Raw genomic sequence first — 20,575 nt, forward strand, 5'->3', positions numbered from 1 at the left:
TCTGGGACAACACTAAACTCAACTGCTTTACAACCCATTTTCTTAGAGCGAGGCTTATACAAAATGAAAGCGTAATGTTGGCGTGCAGTTGCCAGGTTTCCCCTGCAGCGTCCTAGGACGCTGATATACTGTACCTGGATGGAGGCCGTGTGGTTGGGAATGCCTGTAGATACAGAAATGAGTACTGTAAGCAAGAAGAAACATGGGTCAGTTATACCTCTGGTGGCCCTGATAGAGTCCGTAATGACCTCACTGCATGCAATTATTACTACATGTACTCGGTATAAATTCACACACTTATCTGAATGTGAAAACCCATCATACAGAGTATACAAGTTATTGTCTCCAAAATACTTGACAAAACCTTACAACATACAACATGGCAATTTATTGTGAAATCTGTACAAACAGAGATAAGCTTGCTGACAGATTCAAATGTCAGAGAAAAAAAATGGTGACAACTTTTTCAAAAGCCATGGTGACACCATGAACGTCATACAAAATGTTTAGGTGACTGACAACTATTTTATGCTCCATATCTTCACTGAAAGTTTGCCTTTTTTTGAGAAGATTATTGCAGCAATAGGCGGTTAGCATTACACATTATTTCAAAACTGATTTACATAAATATTTATTTTAACATTTTGTGTCATGCTTTAAACTTGGGAAGTACATTTTAAAGTAGTGTCTGACAGATTATTTTCAGTTTGGAATGCTCTGTAAATATAGGATGGAGTGTTGAAAATAACTGTATTTGGGAACAAAATTGTCAGCAAATATAACATTTCTCTTTCAATCCTAAAGATCGAGAAAAAAGCAGTGTAATACAAAAATGGGTCTTATGCCATATGCAGCCAGTTTAACTCCAGACCAGCTTGCAAATTAGCTCCCTTGACCATGCATGATTGTATACACATAGCAGAAAAAGAAGACCAGCATGTGCAATCGCCCACTTTTGACAGGAGCTTCCCTAGCTGCCTATGGCATATGGAACGTTTGGCATGATGTGGCTCAAATGTAACAGACATGAATGTATCATTGAACAAAAGTAAGAGATACTGAATGAAGCTTCATAATTTATACTAAGTACTATGTCCCAGTAAGATAAATTTAAAATAGAAGGAAAAAGACATCACACAAATAAGAAACATAAACTTTACACTATAAAAGATGAACAAATATTTTTCTCCCTTCCTATGAAACTTTACTCATATGGAAATGGAATGTGTATGCGTGACTAAACTATATTAAAGATAATTAAATTCACAGCTAATAATCTACATCACCATAATGAAACAAAATTTATTCATGATCATATGTAGAGTAAAATGAATTCTACTTTTATTAATGCTAAAAATTTGTTTGTTGAAGATGCATGATATTTGGTTGAAAACAGGACTTTCATTGAAGATTACATATTTGCATGTTTTCTGCAAAGAATACAGCGACAATGTCTTAATTTTACAGATAAGCGTAGGAATTTTAATGTTCAAATAAAAAATTTAATGTTCAAATAAGCAGTGAACAAATTGTATAAAACTATTTATTAAATATAGTATAAATATGGTTTACAAAAATAAATATGGCTCAAGAAAATAAATTAATGTTAACACAATCATTTTAATTAATTTGAGCTAAATACAATGTGAAATCAACAGAACAAGGGAAACAATAACCAGTGAAGGGAGGCAACTTCTAACTTACCTGCTATCACCGTGTTAATACATTCATACAGCAAAGACATGGCAGAGGTACTGAAACAGAGAAAAAGGTTGTTATAACATTTGGTGGGACATGTTAGTAAGACACCTATGTTTTTTCTTGTATTAACATGAAAGTTATGACATAATACCTCCTCTATGTAGCAACATAAAAAACTACATCAACCTTGAGATAACAACAACTTATTAATTTTAATTGACAGTTGTTACCTACAAACAAATAATTGATTATTCACACATTTGTGAAACAAAGAGATGTGTTTGTCAGAAACACGATGCCCCCTATTGCACCGCTTTAAAATAGAATTTCAATATATCACTTGGCAGGTTTAGAAATTATCTCCCTTTTAAAGCTTATTACTTCACTTGGATTGTATTTATTTACTTTTGACCTTAAAGGATTACCTTGACCTTTACCTTTCACCACTCAAAATGTGCAGCTCCATGAGATACACATGCATGCCAAATATCAAGTTGCTATCTTCAATATTGCAAAAGTTATGGCCAATGTTTAAGTTTTCGGACATACTGACGGACGGACAGACGAACGGACTGACTGACAGTTCAACTGCTATATGCCACCCTACCGGGGGCAAAACAAGAAAAACTAATGAACAGAAAAATTTCACATAACTGAACAATTCTCCAAAAGATCATGCAATATTCAAAGTGCATTTAATTAATAGTTTTGTATACATAAGAAGAACAGTAAGAGAGACCAGTGGGCTCTTGGATGCTGATCTGATTTCTTGATCTAATAAAGTTAGCAAATAAATTGAAATGGTAATTAATTTAATGAACCTCCCTCTGGGGAAGCCCGACTTAATAAATGTGCTTATTATGTTCCAATCATAAATCCAGTCTTGGTATCATGTTCCAATCATAAATCCAGTCTTGGTATCATGTTCCAATCATAAATCCAGTCTTGGCATTAAGTGAAGTCCCAGATTATCCTGTGTAAGACTGACCAGGCTAAACTGGCGTAAGACTGTACGCGCATGCATGAAGCTCGTTTTTTTCCAGATAAAGCTTCAAATGCGAAGTCTAATTTGGGATAATAGTTTCCCACATGCGTGAAGCTCAGTTTTCACAGAGAACAGCTCATATGCAAACCACAATGCCCATCATCCCCAACCTGTGTATCAAGTTGGTCAGAGGCTCTATCAACTTCTTTCCCAGCCGAGGCTCCAATGGGGTTAAAGCACCAAACTGGAATCAAAACACACATTTTTTACAGTATGAAAAGATAACAAAGATTTACACATTTCTACATTTGCAAACACAGAAAACACAGAACAGAGTATGCCAATACCATGAACTGTAAACTCCCTGTTTACAGACGATCAATCACAGGTCATCTTTACAACACTACACAAATCTTGTAATTAATTACAGTAACAGTCATAATTGTATGAAAATCCTTCCATTCATTTTTAAGTTTTAATGCAGAAATAAAAAGTTCAAAGGAAGTCTCTGCTAAACGAAAATCCAATCTAGGTGGAAAAAGTGTTTCTACACAGGCTAATCTGGTACTACACTTAATGCACATGCATTAACCCTTTGCATGCTGGGAAATTTGTCGTCTGCTAAAATGTCGTCTGCAGAATTTCTAAAATTAGCATTTTCTTCTATTTTTTTCAAAGAATACTATCAGAATAGCAAACAGTTTGGATCCTGATGAGACGCCATGTTCTGTGGCGTCTCATCTGGATCCAAACTGTTTGCAAAGGCCTTTAAAATTCGGTTCCCGCACTGAAAGGGTTAAGCCTGGTTACCCCAAAAATGCGGCTCATGTGTGCTAACAGATTACAATGGAAAAATTTTAAGTGTTCAAAGGCTCACCAGTTTAATAATTTTGATGAGGACCCAATTATTGGTGGAGGAGGTCATCAGCTTGAAGAACAGGGGGGCCAGTGCCAGGTAGTTCCTGGGGTTCTTCCTTGCCAGCTCACATATCACATTCACTGCAGCCGACTGTACACCTGCCATAGAGACAAACAATTGAGCCTTGTTCTGAGACCATTGGGCTTACTGCATGTGCGTAAAGTGTGATCACAGATTAACCTCTGCAGTTTGCACAGGCTAATCAGTGACCACACTTTCTGCTAAACCTGGATTTTTGCACAGGAGAAAATTCCTTTAAACCAAAAATACCATAAAAGCAGAGTTGTCTCTAATAAGCATGTGCAGTGTGCACAGGCTAATCTGGGACAACACTTAACACACATGCACTACCTCCAATTTTCCTTGAATGTGTCTCAATTACATTGTACTTGAAAGCAGATGGTCAAGTTATTGGTTATAGAAGAGTTCTGATCAAGATATACACTGTCATAATGTCTGAATTTTAAATCAAAATAATATGCTCAAAGCGTTTTTACAGAAGCCGAAATTATGAACATCGTTCTGTTCAATTAAAAAGCCTAGCATTTGAATGACAATGTCTACACTGTTTATAAGAATACTGTTAAATTTACCAAAGTCAAACAACTGACCTATAATAGTTCCCATTCGTAACCAACATCTAAAAATATTTTTTATTTATAATACCCTTTACTTATAAAAACTATACAACCCTAACTTCTGGGTCTTCCACAGGTAAACTCATATGACCTTGACCTACATAAAGGTCAGCAGGTCAGAAAGGAATACCTCATATGTAGGAAGGCACATCTCAATGCCTCAGGGAACTTTGTACATGACACATATGACCTTGACCTACATAAAGATCACATGGTCAGAGTTGCATACCTGGGTCAGGGTCCTCTAGTTTCTCCTTCAGGCGTGGGAAAGCTGGCCTCAATGCCTCGGGGAACTGTAGGAACACTTTGTACATGATCAGCACCGCCTTCTTACGCAGGTATGGCTTTGTAGACGTCATCTGAAATCACAGTAGTATTCACTTTATTAGTTGGCATTTACTACCATTTAGAGTTATGTGGTACATGAAACAAACATAAGTTGCTATATTTACATGTCTCTTATCACGCACTGCTATGTTTCTGCCAAAGCCCCACCTACCATCACAGAATTTTACTTGGCAATTGGTATAATTTACTTCAGTATTGTCAAAAGCCAGCTAGTGGTTACTGGAAACAATCAATTACATCAAAGGCAATAACACGAAATCTGCAGATTGTGATCATCTGAAAAAATGCCACACAAAGTTTTTAATATTATCACTTTTCAATCCCCCCCCCCCCCACACACACAAAGGAGTTAAGAGAACATAACTTTAAAGGGACATAACTTTGCCTGAAATCCAAGACATGACATGACATGACAAGCTAACAATGAGTACAACAACAAAAGATCAATCTTATGAAATTGAACAATATTTGGGTGAACAAAGTTTAGTACAATATAAATGAGAACCTAAGACAAGGCCTATAAAGGTACCATCAACCACGAATGACGAAAAAAGAAAAGTTCTAAAATACCGCATTTTTTTTACAATTATTAGTTTATATTGATTAAAATATAACAACTGGCATATTACATTACTTGAAAAAAGTTCATATTTTCAGTATATATGGTAATAAAATTTCGCGATGTGAAATCGAAAGTACATTGCGAAAATAGGTGCCATAACGATATACACACTATAAATAACGCAAGTAGATTAATCATTTTATATATAAAATATAAACAATTCACTACGCATGCACAATTTGCATTCCTGGGTTTACCGCGTGACGATGATGATCAATCTACTGGCGTTAACTGGTAGTTACCTGGTACCGGTACCCAGTAAAATTTATTACAGAATATACCAAAAATATGAAAACTTAACAACTTTTTTCAAGTAATGTAATATACCAGTCGTGATATTTTAATCAATATAAACGCATAATTGTAACAAGTGATGTGTTTGTGAAACACTATGTCCCCATATATTTGACCTTTGACCTTGAAGGATGACCTTGACCTTTCAACACTCAAAATGTGCAGCTCCATGAGATACACATGCATGCTAAATATCAAGTTGCCATCTTCAATATTGCAAAAGTGTACATTAAATTTTGAGCCATACATTTGACCTTTGACCTTGAAGGATGACCTTGACCTTAACTTTTCACCACTCAAAATGTGCAGCTCTATAAGATACACATGCATGCCAAATATGAAGTTGCTATCTTCAATATTGCAAAAGTTATGGCAAATGTTTAAGTTGGGGCAAACAAACACACCAACAGACAGGGCAAAAACAATATGTCCCCCACTATAGTGGGTGGGGGACATAAAAATATACGGTATTTTAGAATTTTTCTTTTTTTGTCATTCCTGGTAGACGGTTCCTTTAAATATGATGAACATTTTTAAGGGATATAAATACAGGTAGTCCCGTTTAAAAGCTTGGTACTGATAAATCAAGTGATATTTTGTCGAAGTCTGACATAGGAGACACCATTTACCAAATCCCGTTTATAACACAAACTGGAATGTCAATACATGAGTTGGAGTGCATTGAGGTATTGATTACAAGACATGCAAACATAATAAAACATACCGGGAAAAAAGAAGTCAGTATGGAAGGTCTTAAATTACAACAGTGATGTAACAGATGGACATGTCACAGTTTAAAGATTAAACATATCTTGAGAATATAATGGATAGTTTATGACAGAAAAAAATCAATACAACACAACTATCCACCAAGAATGTGTGCACCAAGAAACCATTCTTTGCCAATATTCACCCAAAAATTCTTTATAAGGACAAAGAGTAAATAATATTACTGACATTGTCTTCTACTAGTCTTCAAATACTGTCATGTTGAGTCTAATTTGGCTCTCATTCTTTGTTAACTCTTTACCAATTAGATATGTATTTTCACGCATGTGTAGTCCCTTAAAAAGTTACATTTAATTAAGACCTTTCTTAATATATTCAAGTTTGTAAGGCTTCATCTGCAAACCTTAGATACTGATGAGCAGCAAAACAAGGGTAAACCTGAACAGACTGCGAATTACTCGCAGGCTGTTGTGGTTTTATGCTGTTTGCACATAGCCATTTTCACTCTGCCTCTGAGTGGGAAAGGATTCAGAATAAGATGATGGCATAACCAACATCGAAAGCCAGATTATATGCTTAATCTGAAGCTTTTTCTATCTCCTTAGTAAGTCTCTATTCCTTAGTATTAGAATGTGTTAATGAATACACGACCAGAACTAGGTGTCATTTAAGAATTATTTAATGCTTCCTGAGTAGTGATCCATATCATGACCCCCTGACCCTAATATTGTCACATGACCATAACACCTCTCTTAAGTTTAATGCAGTTTGTAGCCTTATTGACCTACCAAAGTCATAATGTCGTTTGCAAGATCCCTGGCCAAGTCTGCCGTGATGAAACATGACAGGCCATTCAGCGCAACACCCGCATCATACAGATTTTGACTGCCCAAATCCTACAAAAATGGAGAATCAAATATTTATAATAACAAAACATACAACAAATCCTACAGGAATCAAGAAACATCTATCAAAACATACGACAAATCCTACAGAAATCAAGAAACATCTATCAATAATTATTATAAATCATACAACAAGGTAAGAATATTTAAGCTGTGGAACTAGGTTTACAAAAAACAAGGGCTGTTTGTAAAACATGCATGCCCCCCCCCCCCCATATGGGCTGTCAGTTGTAGTGGCAGCCATTGTGTGCTTACGTTTTTTGTCACTGTGACCTTGACCTTTGAACTAGTGACCTGAAAATCAATAGGGGTCATCTGCGAGTCATGATAAATGTACCTATGAAGTTTCATGGTCCTAGGCCTTAGAATTCTTAAGTTATCACCCGGAAACCATTTTACTGTTTTGTGTCACTGTGACCTTGACCTTTGATCTAGTGACCTGAAAATCAATAGGGGTCATCTGCCAATCATGATCAATGTACCTATGAAGTTTCATGATCCTAGGCAGGGCTTTGTTTTGGCCCGATTTTATAGCCAAAATTCGGCTATATTCACAATCACAAAAAGTATACTTTTTTCTTAACCAAATTTTCAATTTTCTAAGTATAAAAAGGGCATATAATTCTGTAAAAATGCACGCCAGAGTAATCTTACTTTGCCTGCCCAGTCCCCTCATGATAGTAAGTGTACTAAGTTTGAATGCAATAGCTTTGATACTTTAGGAGAAAGGTGGACCTAAACACAAAACTTAACCAGACGCCGATGCCAAGGTGATGACAATAGCTCATAACTTTTTTTTCAAATGACCTTGACCTTTGACCTAGTGACCTGGAAATCAATAGGGGTCATCTGAGAGTCATGATCAATGTACCTATGAAGTTTCATGATCCTTAAGCATAAGCAATTTTGAGTTATCATCCGGAAACCATTTTACTATTGGGTCACCATGACCTTGACGTTTGACCTAGTGACCTGAAAATCAATAGGGGTCATCTGCCAGTCATAATCGATGTACCTATGAAGTTTCATGATCCTAGGCATAAGTGTTCTTGAGTTATCATACGGAAACCATTTTACTATTTCGGGTCACCGTGACCTTGACCTTTGACCAAGTGACCTGAAAATCAATAGCGGTCATCTGCGAGTCATGATCAATGTACCTATGAAGTTTCATGATCCTAGGCATAAGCGTTCTTGAGTTATCATCCGGAAACCATTTTACTATTTCGGGTCACCGTGGCCTTGACCTTTGACCTAGTGACCTGAAAATCAATAGGGGTCATCTGTGAGTCATGATTAATGTACCTATGAAGTTTCATGATCCTTAAGCGTTCTTGAGTTATCATCTGGAAACCATTTTACTATTTCGGGTCACCGTGACCTTGACCTTTGACCTTGTGACCTGAAAATCAATAGGGTTCATCTGCGAGTCATGATCAATGTACCTACGAAGTTTCATGGTCCTAGGCATAAGCGTTTTTGAGTTATCATCCAGAAACCATTTAACTATTTCCAGTCACCATGACCTTGACCTTTGACCTTGTGACCTCAAAATCGATAGAGGTAATCTGCGAGTCATGATCAATGTACCTATGAAGTTTCATGATCCTAGGCCTAAGCAATCTTGAGTTATCATCCGGAAACCATTTTACTATTTCAGGTCACCATGACCTTGACCTTTAACCTAGTGACCTGACGATCGATAGGGGTCATCTGCGAGTCATGATCAATGTACCTATGAAGTTTCATGATCCTGGGCCAAAGCGTTCTTGAGTTATCATCCGGAAACCATCTGGTGGACGGACATACGGACGTACATACGGACCGACATGAGCAAAACAATATACCCCCTCTTCTTCGAAGGGGGGCATAAAAATGGATTATGTGTTGTTTTTTTAAAACCTTTTACTACTTAGATACGTATTTTTACGCATTTGTAGTCCCTAAGAAAGTAGAATTTAATTAAAGACCTTTCTAACAAAATTCTAGTTTTTAAGGCTTCATCTCCAAACCTTAGATACTGATGAGCAGCAAACAGCATATAACCTGCAGGCTGTTCTGGTTTTATGCTGTTTGCATATAGCCATTTTTACTTTGCCTCTGAGTGGGAAAGGGTTGAACATTGAATATACCGGATATCTAAATGAGCAAAAAAAGCATTAAAATATTAACTTTATCAAGATATACCTGCATTTTTATTCATATTCCAAGATGTTAAAAAGAACAACTAAAACCAAATTTGAATAAATCTGCATCCTCCTCTATTTGCACCAATAACGTAATATCAAAAGGCCCCCCCCCCCCCCCCCACACACACACACACAGGTGTCAAGAGAAGATGAAAGCAAGAGCTTGCCTTCCTGATCATGTTTGTTGTCAACATCAATACGTCGGTTCCCTCATGGAAGCTCTGGGAGGCTGACAGGTACCCGATCCTCTGAACAAGATACAACAACACAGTTAATGTGGGTCTAGAAACATGTAAATACGGTACATAAATGAACCCAAGATAAAAAATTAAATTGAAACTCAAGAGAACAAGTAGTTGTTAATTTGCACCCAAAAAAAAGCTGAAAGTAAACCTGAATTTGCAAAAAACAATCATCATTGACATGTATCAACAGCAAGCAACATGTCTGCTGTATAAATGTATGAGAGCAAGACATCAGCCCCTACCGACATATGCCCTCAGCATAGCATAGCGTAGGCAGAGTAATGCCGATTGGACAAGCCCCCCTGAACTCTGGTCATCCTTTATTTAGCCATTCCTTGTCTTAGGATTTCATATTTTGATCTTGATATAATTAACAAAATTACTATTAATTAAACCATTAAAAAGTTGTCAAAGTGTCCATAATAATTAAAACATTAAGGTATTCTTTTCCACAAACTTATGCAATTATTTTTAACATCAATTGCCTATTATCATTCCTTTAACACTATGGTTACCTTTAATGACAATATAGTAGGGCCAGTTTCTGGCTCAGCTTTCACTGGGAGGGCATATGTTTGCCTTATTAATATTTGACAGAGTGGCGTATGTCTGGGAAGGCATAGGTCACACATTCTTACTGTATTAATGGTGAAACTGTGAAACAGTCTAAAGTTTTAAAAAGGACTTTTTTAATGATTAACACTACTTAAAAGTATCATGGTAAAATTGACTAAAGAATATATATATATATATAACATTATAACATATTTAATTAAGTACCCGGTAAACAAAGTTTTGCTTTAATAATATAATATGAACAAATTCAACACTTAATCTTCAGACTTCAACATTGCAGTCAGGGAGGGAGAAAAAATAGGAATAAGAGTGCCCAGTGAGAAATCACAGAATAGGCTACACGCTACCTTGTGATTCTGTCACTCACAACACAATCATTTTGCATGTATTACCTTGAAAGTGAACTTTGGGGAGCTCATCACTTCTATCACATTGAAGGCTGCCCAACTGATGTCGTACCCCAGCATTTGAAGCTGAAAAGAATATATGGAGGATAAAGGGAGAGAAAAAACTTCAAACAGACAGACATGTGCAAATATTAAACATTTGTCTGTTTGGTGAAAATCCACAGAATTCATTAGATTAAAGCCACAAAGATATCATGGAAAACCATTTGCATCAGTTAAATAATGAATAAGATGAGAGCTTCATGTAATTTCTATACACTTGAAAGCATGAGTTATATAGATGTAAAAAATGGCTCACTAACTTACAGGTCTGTTGCACTTAATCTCATTAAATATGTGGACAAATAAAACTGAGCTCAAATATAGAACATGGTACAAGAGAATTAATTATGCTAATAGAGTTAACATATATAAGGTCAATATAAGGGGATTTGATGAGCTACTATATGTACATAAAAGATATCAAGTACTTGGGCTTTGAGACTTGTACTACAACAGTTGGGAAATATACACAATGGTTAGCAAGTCAGTTACATACATATGTAAGTTTGTTGACTGCAATGGCCTTGACAGCCACATTCTCCTGGCGTAGCTCGTTCTTGATTTCATCCAAACACTCGGCCACATATTTAGTCTGAATAATAAAACACATACAAACTTGTATTAAGATTAAGTAACATTTTATACTTTATAAATCAGATAAGGCATTTCTTAGCAAATTGTGTCTGAAAGCATGTGTGAAAAGTGTTGCCCCATAATTCCACAAGGGCTATATAATCTTAGCATACAAGATGACAATTACATCTATAAGAGCATTTTCTGTTTCAAGAAAGTTTAACTAACATTGCTATTCAGGTAAAACCTATAGAACAACTTCACAGGTTGATCCTAGACTGCACCTAACGCACATGTGCTTAGCTTGCTTTCCCACCAAATGTCTCATAATATAAGCTGCATCATGCAAAAAATGATCTAAAGCCAAATGTGGCAACAGTAGTACCAGACCAGCCTTCGCAATCATGCAGTCTTGCCTTGAGCCAGTCTTTCCACTCATTATGCCACAAAGCATTGAGTAACATTATGACCAACTTAGGGAGCTACCCAGGAGCTACACTGAATGCTTTTGGCATAAGACCCATTTTTGCATGATGCAGCTCATAAACTCTGTTGTATATGACAATAATAATTATCCTTGAAAGCCCTATTACACATATAAAAAGAAATGGCTTCTTAATTCTATAATATACATGTGTAATGGTCATTGAGAAAGCATTCATATTTGATCTGTAATATGTATCGCCATTATATACATACAGGTTATGATCAAACAAGAAGATATAGCTCACATGTTCATATTGGTGAGAATATTAATAAGATCCAAGTTAAATTCAAATGCTTGAACATGTATATTGAAAATGTTAACAAAAGTGTTGTTGATTTATTAGGGGCATATCAACCGATACTTTGGCTCATTGGGTCATTGTCGACCTGAAATGGCCCACAAGTCACCCGGGGGTGACTAGAAGCCAATTCTTGTCACCCTAGGGTGACTTCAAGCCAATTCATGTCACCTTGGGGTGACATGCAGCTGGGGGTGACTAGCATTGGCTTGAAGTCACACCAGGGTGACATGAATCGACTTCTAGTCACCCCTAGGTGACTTGTGGGCCATTTCAGGGCGACAATGACGCAATGAGAGTTACTTTAGTATATAAAGGCATTTTTTAATGGTTGCTTAACACATGCCTCACTTTTTTAAGTGCAAAATAAAATGTTCATTTTAATCAATATGAAAAGTTGTCTCCTTTGACTTTGGCCTTTGAGTTAACAAAACAGATAATTCATGTGACATTCAGTTTCCTAATGTTCTCATTTGTAGTAAGTGACTGTTTAATTCATTAATGCCAAAGTTACAGCACAGACAATCTGTTTTATGGCCAAATTTGACCTATGACCTCGAAGTGTGACCTTGACCTCTGAGGTAAGGAGACAGGTTTTTGCAGAGGAAATGCTATCTTCTCTTGGTGGTTAATAATGGCAAGTAATTTTAAAATCACATGGAAAATTAAAACAATACAACGTTACAGTGCATTCAAGAAGTTATATGACAAACTTTTACCTTTGAACTCAAAGTGTGATCTTGACCTTTGGGGTAAGGAGATGAGAATTACACGTGACATGCCATCTTAGGATGGATTGCAATTATGACAAATTTTTAAAATATATCAATTAAAAGGAATGTTTAGGCATTACTAGGGACAAATTTAACATTTGACCACAGCATGTGTGAATTTAACTTTTGAAGTAGAGAGACAGGTGTTTACACGACAAATCATCTTATGTTAGTGGACATATGTGGCTAGTCATTTCAAAGTTAAACAAGTTTAACAAGTTTAGGTTTTTGCTTACAAACTACATCATAGTCCCTGTTTAAAAAACAAAGCCTTGAAATCATAACATGCAAATAAACCCCATAGATCTGCTATATGACTCGTAACCAGTATGCAAGACTGACATAATCTCCATTGGGCATAGGGTGAATGACAGATGTGTGCATCTCAATACAATGTAACAGGAGTCTTTTTTCGTTCAGACATTTACATCAGATAATCAATAATGTAATAATTCTGGCCAAAGCCTGTTGTTGACAGAGACACCGTGACAATTGGATGCCAGTAATACACACAAATGACTAATAAAACTTGAAGCCCATGCAAAATTAATCTTGGTCACACATTAATTATATTAAGACATTGTCATTTATTAAAATTATAGTATGCAGACTTATTATACTTGAGCTGTTTTTAACTTTGACAGTAAAACTATATTCAGCCAATTCAATTCCAACCAAACAGTACCATAACCAGAATATAAATCTTTACCATAAAATTATTATATAGAAAAGTATAAACCAGGATCCTGTCTTATAATAACCTTACAATAAATTTTAAATACTGGTACAATTCTATTTTAAGCAAACAACAAAATTAACGGACATTAATTATAAGTATGTCCTTAAAAAAAGAACATTTGAAAGGTGTGATGGAAACAAAATAGAAAGACTGAATTAACTAATCTAATAAATTTGTGCTTAGTGATTTTACATCTTCCAAACTTGCATAAGAACTTAATTATGTTGTAGGATGTTTAAAAACAGGGATCTTAGTTATGTAAATTATGTAACAGGTTTTGAAATTAAACAACAGGCAATATTGTTGCAGAGAACTTTCAAAGCAAGCTGTACAATTTAACAAGATATTTTAGAATTTAATAGCATTTTTCTGCTTTTCAACAGTGCATAAACAGTCCAGAAAAATATTTGTGCATAAATTAGGCATTATTGTAACAATTCTTAAACTGTAAAATGCTGAAAAATGGTATTCAATCCTTAAATGAAGAACAGGCAATGTGATGGGATCATCCAATCAGAAAGAATTGTTAATAAGAGAATTCAGACAATTGTTCAGTATTGAAATTACATAAAACACTGGGCGTGTTTGTTTTTAATAAGGATATATGTATAAATTAACTTTATATTAATAATTTTTAGTAAATTGAAAACCTTCTTAAATTCCATCTATTGAGGTATTTTGTGTACAAATTTACCCTAGGAAGGGCGCCTCCACCATTCCCCCAAGGAGTGGGAATATGCACTGCTGATTGTAAAGGTTTCATGCAAACATATACCCCACCCATAACATGTAAATAAAACGCAGGTTGGATGTTAGTCATTACCATAGCGTCGCTGTCATTCTCAAAGCTCGTAGCTACAAAATGCCAACTTTTCATGAGAGAGAAAAAAACGTCCCATTTTTTTATAACGATGTTTTAGAAATTGAAATTCTGTAAAAATACCAAACAAATGAAGCTGCAAAATACAGTATAAGCCGTAGACGCGTAAGTCATACTGATAAGTCATACTGATATTAAGAAATGGTAGCTTCGATATTTTGTCACCACAGTTTTGTCATTTTAATGAGGTACGACAATTCATCCTGATAGGAAACCTCGTAGCTGCAAATATAAAAACGCTTTTGTCAAATTTGTTCAAACAAAATGACGTACCTGTAGGTGAAATGACCTTGCTACGACTTTTAGCCGGAAAAAAGCCAACAATCTACAACATTTCGTCACATGGCTTTTTCAAGGGCTCTGATTGGCGTAGAGCTACGAGATATAGCACAAAACACGCGCCAGACTTCATATATTTGGAAAAGACGAAACAAAAATTGAAAATTTTGGAGCTACGAGGTTTGAGAACGACAGCGACGATATGATATTCAGAGACTTAAACCTTTGCTTCAGGACTGACTACACTGTCAGTAAAAATATTAAATGAATTAAACCAAATATGTTACAATACAAATTTTAAGCTTGTTACATACCCTTGGTAAAAGATATTCATGATAGTTTTTCACCAAAGCATATACGTAATAATAAGCCAACAAAAAGAGAAAGAAGATGTGATACATGTTACTATAAATAAACCATTAAGAATTTAGTCTTGGATAATGCAAGTTTGTAACACTGATCTCAACTCTCAAAAAGAAATATATATAGATATGTACCAAAAAACCTTTTACACTTCATTGCCATTTTAAACCGTTAATTCCATGCGTCACTTTTATAGATCAGAGATAGAAATGAGTGGTTGACTGTTTGTCTGAGGCAGTACATTTAAGCTTGGGAAAGTCAATTTCAAAAAATGGACTTTGCAACTAGCATTTTACAAAAGCTTGCAAAAAAATTTGCACAGTTTATAAGAAGTTTATTTTTTAGATAAAATGCAGTCTCAGGCTAATAAAAGGGCATTATTCATTTTAGTCAAGTCAGCAATGTTACCTTATTTTGATTTTGTATAAGTATTAGTAAGCATTTGAACTTGGTTCTGGGCTTCCTATTCATTGCCGAGACATTCAAAGTACTAATGATAATTGCACATCTGAGCAACCTACCATGAAGTTAGTTTGTATCCCTGTAGAAGCAAATATCATGATCCACTGCAGTTTATGCTTTTAAAGGGACATGTTCACAGATTTCACATGTTTTTATTAAAATAATTTTAAGTACTTATTAAGAAAAGGAAGAAAAGCAAAATATTTCCCCTCACCAAGTTTCAAACCGGGAAAGTTTGTATTAAAACTCAATGATTGGGCCATTCAGGACAAGAGCTCTTCCGAAATAATAAGAGGAGGAGGGAGCGCATAAAAATCCTAAATGCTTTTAAAGTTCAGAATGCACTAAAATTGGAACAAATTACCTGTGTTTGCTAGCTTTATTGTTTAATTGGGTTGTTTGGATATAAACTCATGTCTGACCTTGTTTAAATTAAAAACTAAGCTTCTCACCCAATCAAATTTCATTATTGGGTTAATGTCTGAGGCAGCTATTGAATGGGCTAGTAAATTCTAAGGAGCTTTATCTGGGGCAACCTGAGTCCCCTTGAATTTGACTGGAGAGCTAATATACTGGAGATCTTCAAGCTGAATACCTTTAAAGTCTATATAACGCTCAAAATCAACGTAAATTTCGTTAAGTATATCGTAAAATAAAGTTAACACCTTATCAATCAGTGTTCCTTAAAGCAATAGCCAAAATTTCAACGCTAGATGTGGTATGATTACATAGATTTTTGTAGATACAAAATGCTCGTTTTTATTTATTTGTGGCCACAATTAATTCCCGGGAATATATCTATTCATACGACACATGAACACCATTTAAGTGTTTATGTGTCGTATGAATAGATATGCAAAACAATAATAAAAACGAGCATTTTGTATCTACAAACATCTATTTTACCAGACCACATCTGACGTTGAAATTTCGGTAAATGCCATAAGGAACACTGATTGTTAATTGGTTAAGTTTATTTTGCGAACAATTGTACTAAATGTTCGTTGATTTTGAATAGTAATGTTACTTTAAACGTTTATAGTTTATTTTGTAAGCTAAGTATTCAAGAATGTTCTAAATTATTAATGGAAAGTGTACACATTCGTTTATTCATTGATTTAATTTGATAAATAATAATCCGTGCACTTAAAATATTTTGTTTAACATGTTAATTTTATTTTATTATTCTTTTGAACATTTTCATTTATGCATGTAAGCACTCGTCACTTTTATATCCAACAGGATTTTTTAAACAATGGCAGATAAAATCAATTTTCACCCTTCTAACCTGTCACCTTCTATAATAACTGAATGATACACCATAGATATGTTGGATACTGTTTTATACTATACACATTTAATTAAAATCTTACCTCCAAGCACTGATAATGGCAGTTATGATTCACATGATAAATGTTAATTGTTATCATATTAAAAGTAGCCATATCAAGTTTGTGTAAACAATGGACAGTGATTATTACTGTACATTCAATATTTATACTAAAAATGTTTGATCAATCATGTTATTAACAAGTTATAATAAAATCACATAAAGCAAAAGGCTTATGTCGAAAAAAGAAATTAAACCAATAAAAAGAGCTGTCACCATCAGATGACATATGCCCCCGAAAAACGCTTTGATAGAAGTTTTGTGCATTTTTCGACACCTAAACGCAAATTTCGAAACCTAAACGCGGACCCTAAGTTCAAGGTCAAAGGGGTCACAATTTGTGTGCGTATGGAAAGGCCTTGACTATATACACATGCATACTTAACTAAATATGAGTGTTGCATCTGAAATGACATAGAAGTTATGAGCATTTTTAGAAACCTACAGTAACAGATTTCGAAACCTAAACGCGAACACGAAGGCCTTACCTTAATGGGCTTTTTTCGAAACCGAAACGCTATGTGTGACAGACAGAGAGACAGACAGACGGACAGTGGGATCACTATATGCCCTCCTTTGAGGGCGTTAAAAATGTGTTACACTAGTAGCATTTAAACCATCATTCATTGAAAGCAACACATTGCAATGGAATATGTTCTTCTAAATTCAAATTGTAGATAACACAGGTCTATTCAATCAAATAATTAAAGATTGTAGACATTCATTTTCATAATAACAATCTAAAGTATGCTATATAAAATATCAAATGAGCTGTTAAATTTTAAATAAAAAGTCTAGCAGACGATCTCTCTTTTCATTTGCCTTTGGTACGAACAGACATGAGTACATATAAACGAATTATTTGTATGATGACCTGTTGTGATTATTACATATTGTTAACGCATCGTTACTATGCAAACGATGATTTTATTTGCTTAAATTCACTGTTGTCAAAAATAGTAAAAATGCAATTTCGTTGAAAAACACCCACTTCATTTTCCTTGTGATTCCTTATTCCGCGAACAAGGTCCTGTAAATTCTTATCCAGAACACGCTCTAGTGTTCCTTTAACTTTGCTAAGTGCCATTATTCACTTGTTATTGACCAACACCACCAAAACGTGCATGCTAAACGAAATATATGTCAAAATATGTGTTATAATTATGCCGACAGTGCTCTGTTTTCGTTTCGCTTAATCCAAAATGGCTGTCACTGATCATGTGACATGTTGACGTGTTATCGCTGCAGTCAAAGCTTTGTGAAAAGCTTGGTGCGGAGACAAACTAGCATTTAACATTTTAGCCATACCCGAGTTGTTTTATTTTCTCACCTTAAAAGAAGTTATTTTATTTGTTTCTAATTCAAATATGTCTTCCTCCTTCAGTTTCTTACACCTACAATTATCATCAATTGTCTTCATCATTACCGCCACTAACAACACCATTATCACAATAGTGTTGCAGCTTCATTAATCAATTCGCTGCAACACTATTGTCAGATATAACAGACACATTCGTTGAATTGGATTGCCAGCCAAATAAATTGAGTTTATGAATGGGTGCAAAACTGAAAGCATCAAAGGGCAAGAACTCGCATTTAAGAAATTGTAACGTTACGGTTCTTGTCCATGACACTTCTCCTTCTTTTTTTCTATACATCCATTAAGTATAATGATAATCTTGTATATTATCAGAGATATTTACCTGATAAGTCATATAATACACAAACAACAAAGGACAATAACTCTTGTTTTAGAAAATTAATGGGTTGTTTTTTTGCACGGCACTTCTCGTGTTATAGATATCTTAACACCCATGAAGTTTTTATATTAAAAATATCTGAGATATAGCGCTCACAAGTTACATCAAACAAAACAACAAAGGGAATAAAGTCTTATTTAAGAAAATGCAGGGTTATGGTTCCTGTTCATGGCCCTCCTTCTCATTGATATCTATACACCTATGAAGTTTCATGTTGATATCTTATATAGTTTCTGAAAAACAGCCCTAAAAGGTTTGTGACAGACAGATGGACTGACTGACAAACAACGCCAATTCTAAATCTCTCCACCTTTGGAAGGAGTTCAAAATAGTTTCTCAATATTGTGCTACTCCATCAATATCATATAACTGTCATCAATTTCTGTTTGGTGTTGTCCATAGGTTATATTTAAACTAGTTATATTTGAGCTAAGCAATTAGATCACTGGCACATTTATGTATTGGTCATAGCTGAGGAAAACTTCCTTAAAGCCTTTCTCCTATAATACCTATACCAATTTTTATTTTTAACAATCAAAGGTGCCAGATTATAACAGAGATGCAACACAATGCCAATAAATGTACACCTGCTAAAACAATATAAAATAAAATACCCATTGCAATCAGAAATGTAAATAACAAACTTATGCATTAAAATTTAATAGCATGAAAATGTACGTAGCTATTTATCATGTTTAAAGAGAATAATAATATGATAGTATCATAAATGTCACATCAAAATTAAAATTGGCTGTGCTCTGTGATAAGGAGTTTTAAATGCATGTGCATAAAGTGTCGTCTGCACAGGCTAATTGAATTTTTTCTAAGAAGAGACTTTCTTTAAACAGAAAATATCATAAAAGCGGAAAGTGTCCCCCCTGATTAGCCTGTGCAGACTGAACAGGATAATCTGGGATGCCACTTAAAGCACAGGCAGTAAATCCCCTTTTCACAGAGCACGGCCCAATGTTTTCCAAAGTTTAATACAACTTCACTCTCATGGTATCTTGCAGTCCTAATTTCTTCTAGTACTCTCTTTTTAAGCTTCATTTAAATCTGTGTGACTGTTTCTTTGTTGTTTTAAAACAATTTTTATGATTACAATATTTACTTCACAACGTACACGAAATAAAATATAATTTTATTTCCAAAAGCAATAAACAGAATACAGACATGATAGAGTGTCACAAAAGTACATGTGATACACACATAACATGAGGAGGCATCCTTTAACTTAAACTTTTCATGTTGACAATTTCATATAACATACAACATAATTGTACCGCAAATATAGTAAAAACATTATAAAATAACAACATAAATACCGGTAGGTGGCATTTAAAATTACAAGAAAAATAACATTCAATTAAATAAATCTGAATTACCAGAATCAATTTTTTACTTTGATTTACATTTTTGTTACAGCATTTTCTGTGTTTGTGATTTTGTTTTAAGAGTAACAAGGGCTGTTTGTAAAACATGCATGACCCCCTATGTGGGCTATAAGTTGTAGTAGCAGCCAGTGGTGGTGGTGGTGGTGGTGGTGGTGGTGGTGGTGGTGGTGGTGGTGGTGGTGGTGGTGGTGGTGGTGGTGGTGGTGGTGGTGGTGGTGGTGGTGGTGGTGGTGGTGGTGGTGGTGGTGGTGGTGGTGGTGGTGGTGGTGGTGGTGGTGGTGGTGGTGGTGGTGGTGGCAGAAGTGGTAGCAGAAGAAATAGTAGTAGTAGTAGAAGTAGTAGTAGTAGTAGTAGTAGAAGTAGTAGTAGTAGAAGTAGTAGTAGAAGTAGTAGTAGTAGTAGTAGTAGTAGTAGTAGTAGAAGTAGTAGCAGTAGTAGCAGTAGTAGCAGCAGCAGCAGCAGCAGCAGTAGTAGCAGTAGTAGTAGTAGTAGTAGTAGTAGTAGTAGTAGTAGTAGTATGCATTACAAAAATGCAGTTAGCATTACATTTGGTAAAATTTAAATATATTACAAGGGA

General features: G+C 35.1%; 1 protein-coding gene across 3 annotated transcripts in view; it reads right to left on the reverse strand.

Moving 5' to 3' along the window:
• LOC127853107 (AP-3 complex subunit delta-1-like) overlaps positions 1-18,060 on the reverse strand; it is a 60,544-nt gene extending 42,484 nt beyond the window's left edge. For 2 of the 3 annotated variants that reach the window (XM_052387327.1, XM_052387326.1), the window contains exons 1-10: positions 17,836-18,060; positions 11,097-11,192; positions 10,544-10,624; positions 9,498-9,578; positions 7,025-7,132; positions 4,473-4,602; positions 3,564-3,703; positions 2,857-2,930; positions 1,705-1,754; positions 135-184 (exon numbers count right to left, since the gene is read on the reverse strand). In XM_052387327.1, coding sequence (XP_052243287.1) covers positions 135-184; positions 1,705-1,754; positions 2,857-2,930; positions 3,564-3,703; positions 4,473-4,602; positions 7,025-7,132; positions 9,498-9,578; positions 10,544-10,624; positions 11,097-11,192; positions 17,836-17,931 — 906 coding nt within the window. In that variant the 5' untranslated portion in view covers positions 17,932-18,060. The remainder of the gene's footprint in view (positions 1-134; positions 185-1,704; positions 1,755-2,856; positions 2,931-3,563; positions 3,704-4,472; positions 4,603-7,024; positions 7,133-9,497; positions 9,579-10,543; positions 10,625-11,096; positions 11,193-17,835) is intronic. The other variant, XM_052387328.1, reaches the window with a different exon arrangement.
• Positions 18,061-20,575: the final 2,515 nt, after the last annotated feature.

The sequence above is a fragment of the Dreissena polymorpha genome, chromosome 12, assembly GCF_020536995.1.
Source record: "Dreissena polymorpha isolate Duluth1 chromosome 12, UMN_Dpol_1.0, whole genome shotgun sequence".
NCBI lineage: Eukaryota > Metazoa > Mollusca > Bivalvia > Myida > Dreissenidae > Dreissena > Dreissena polymorpha.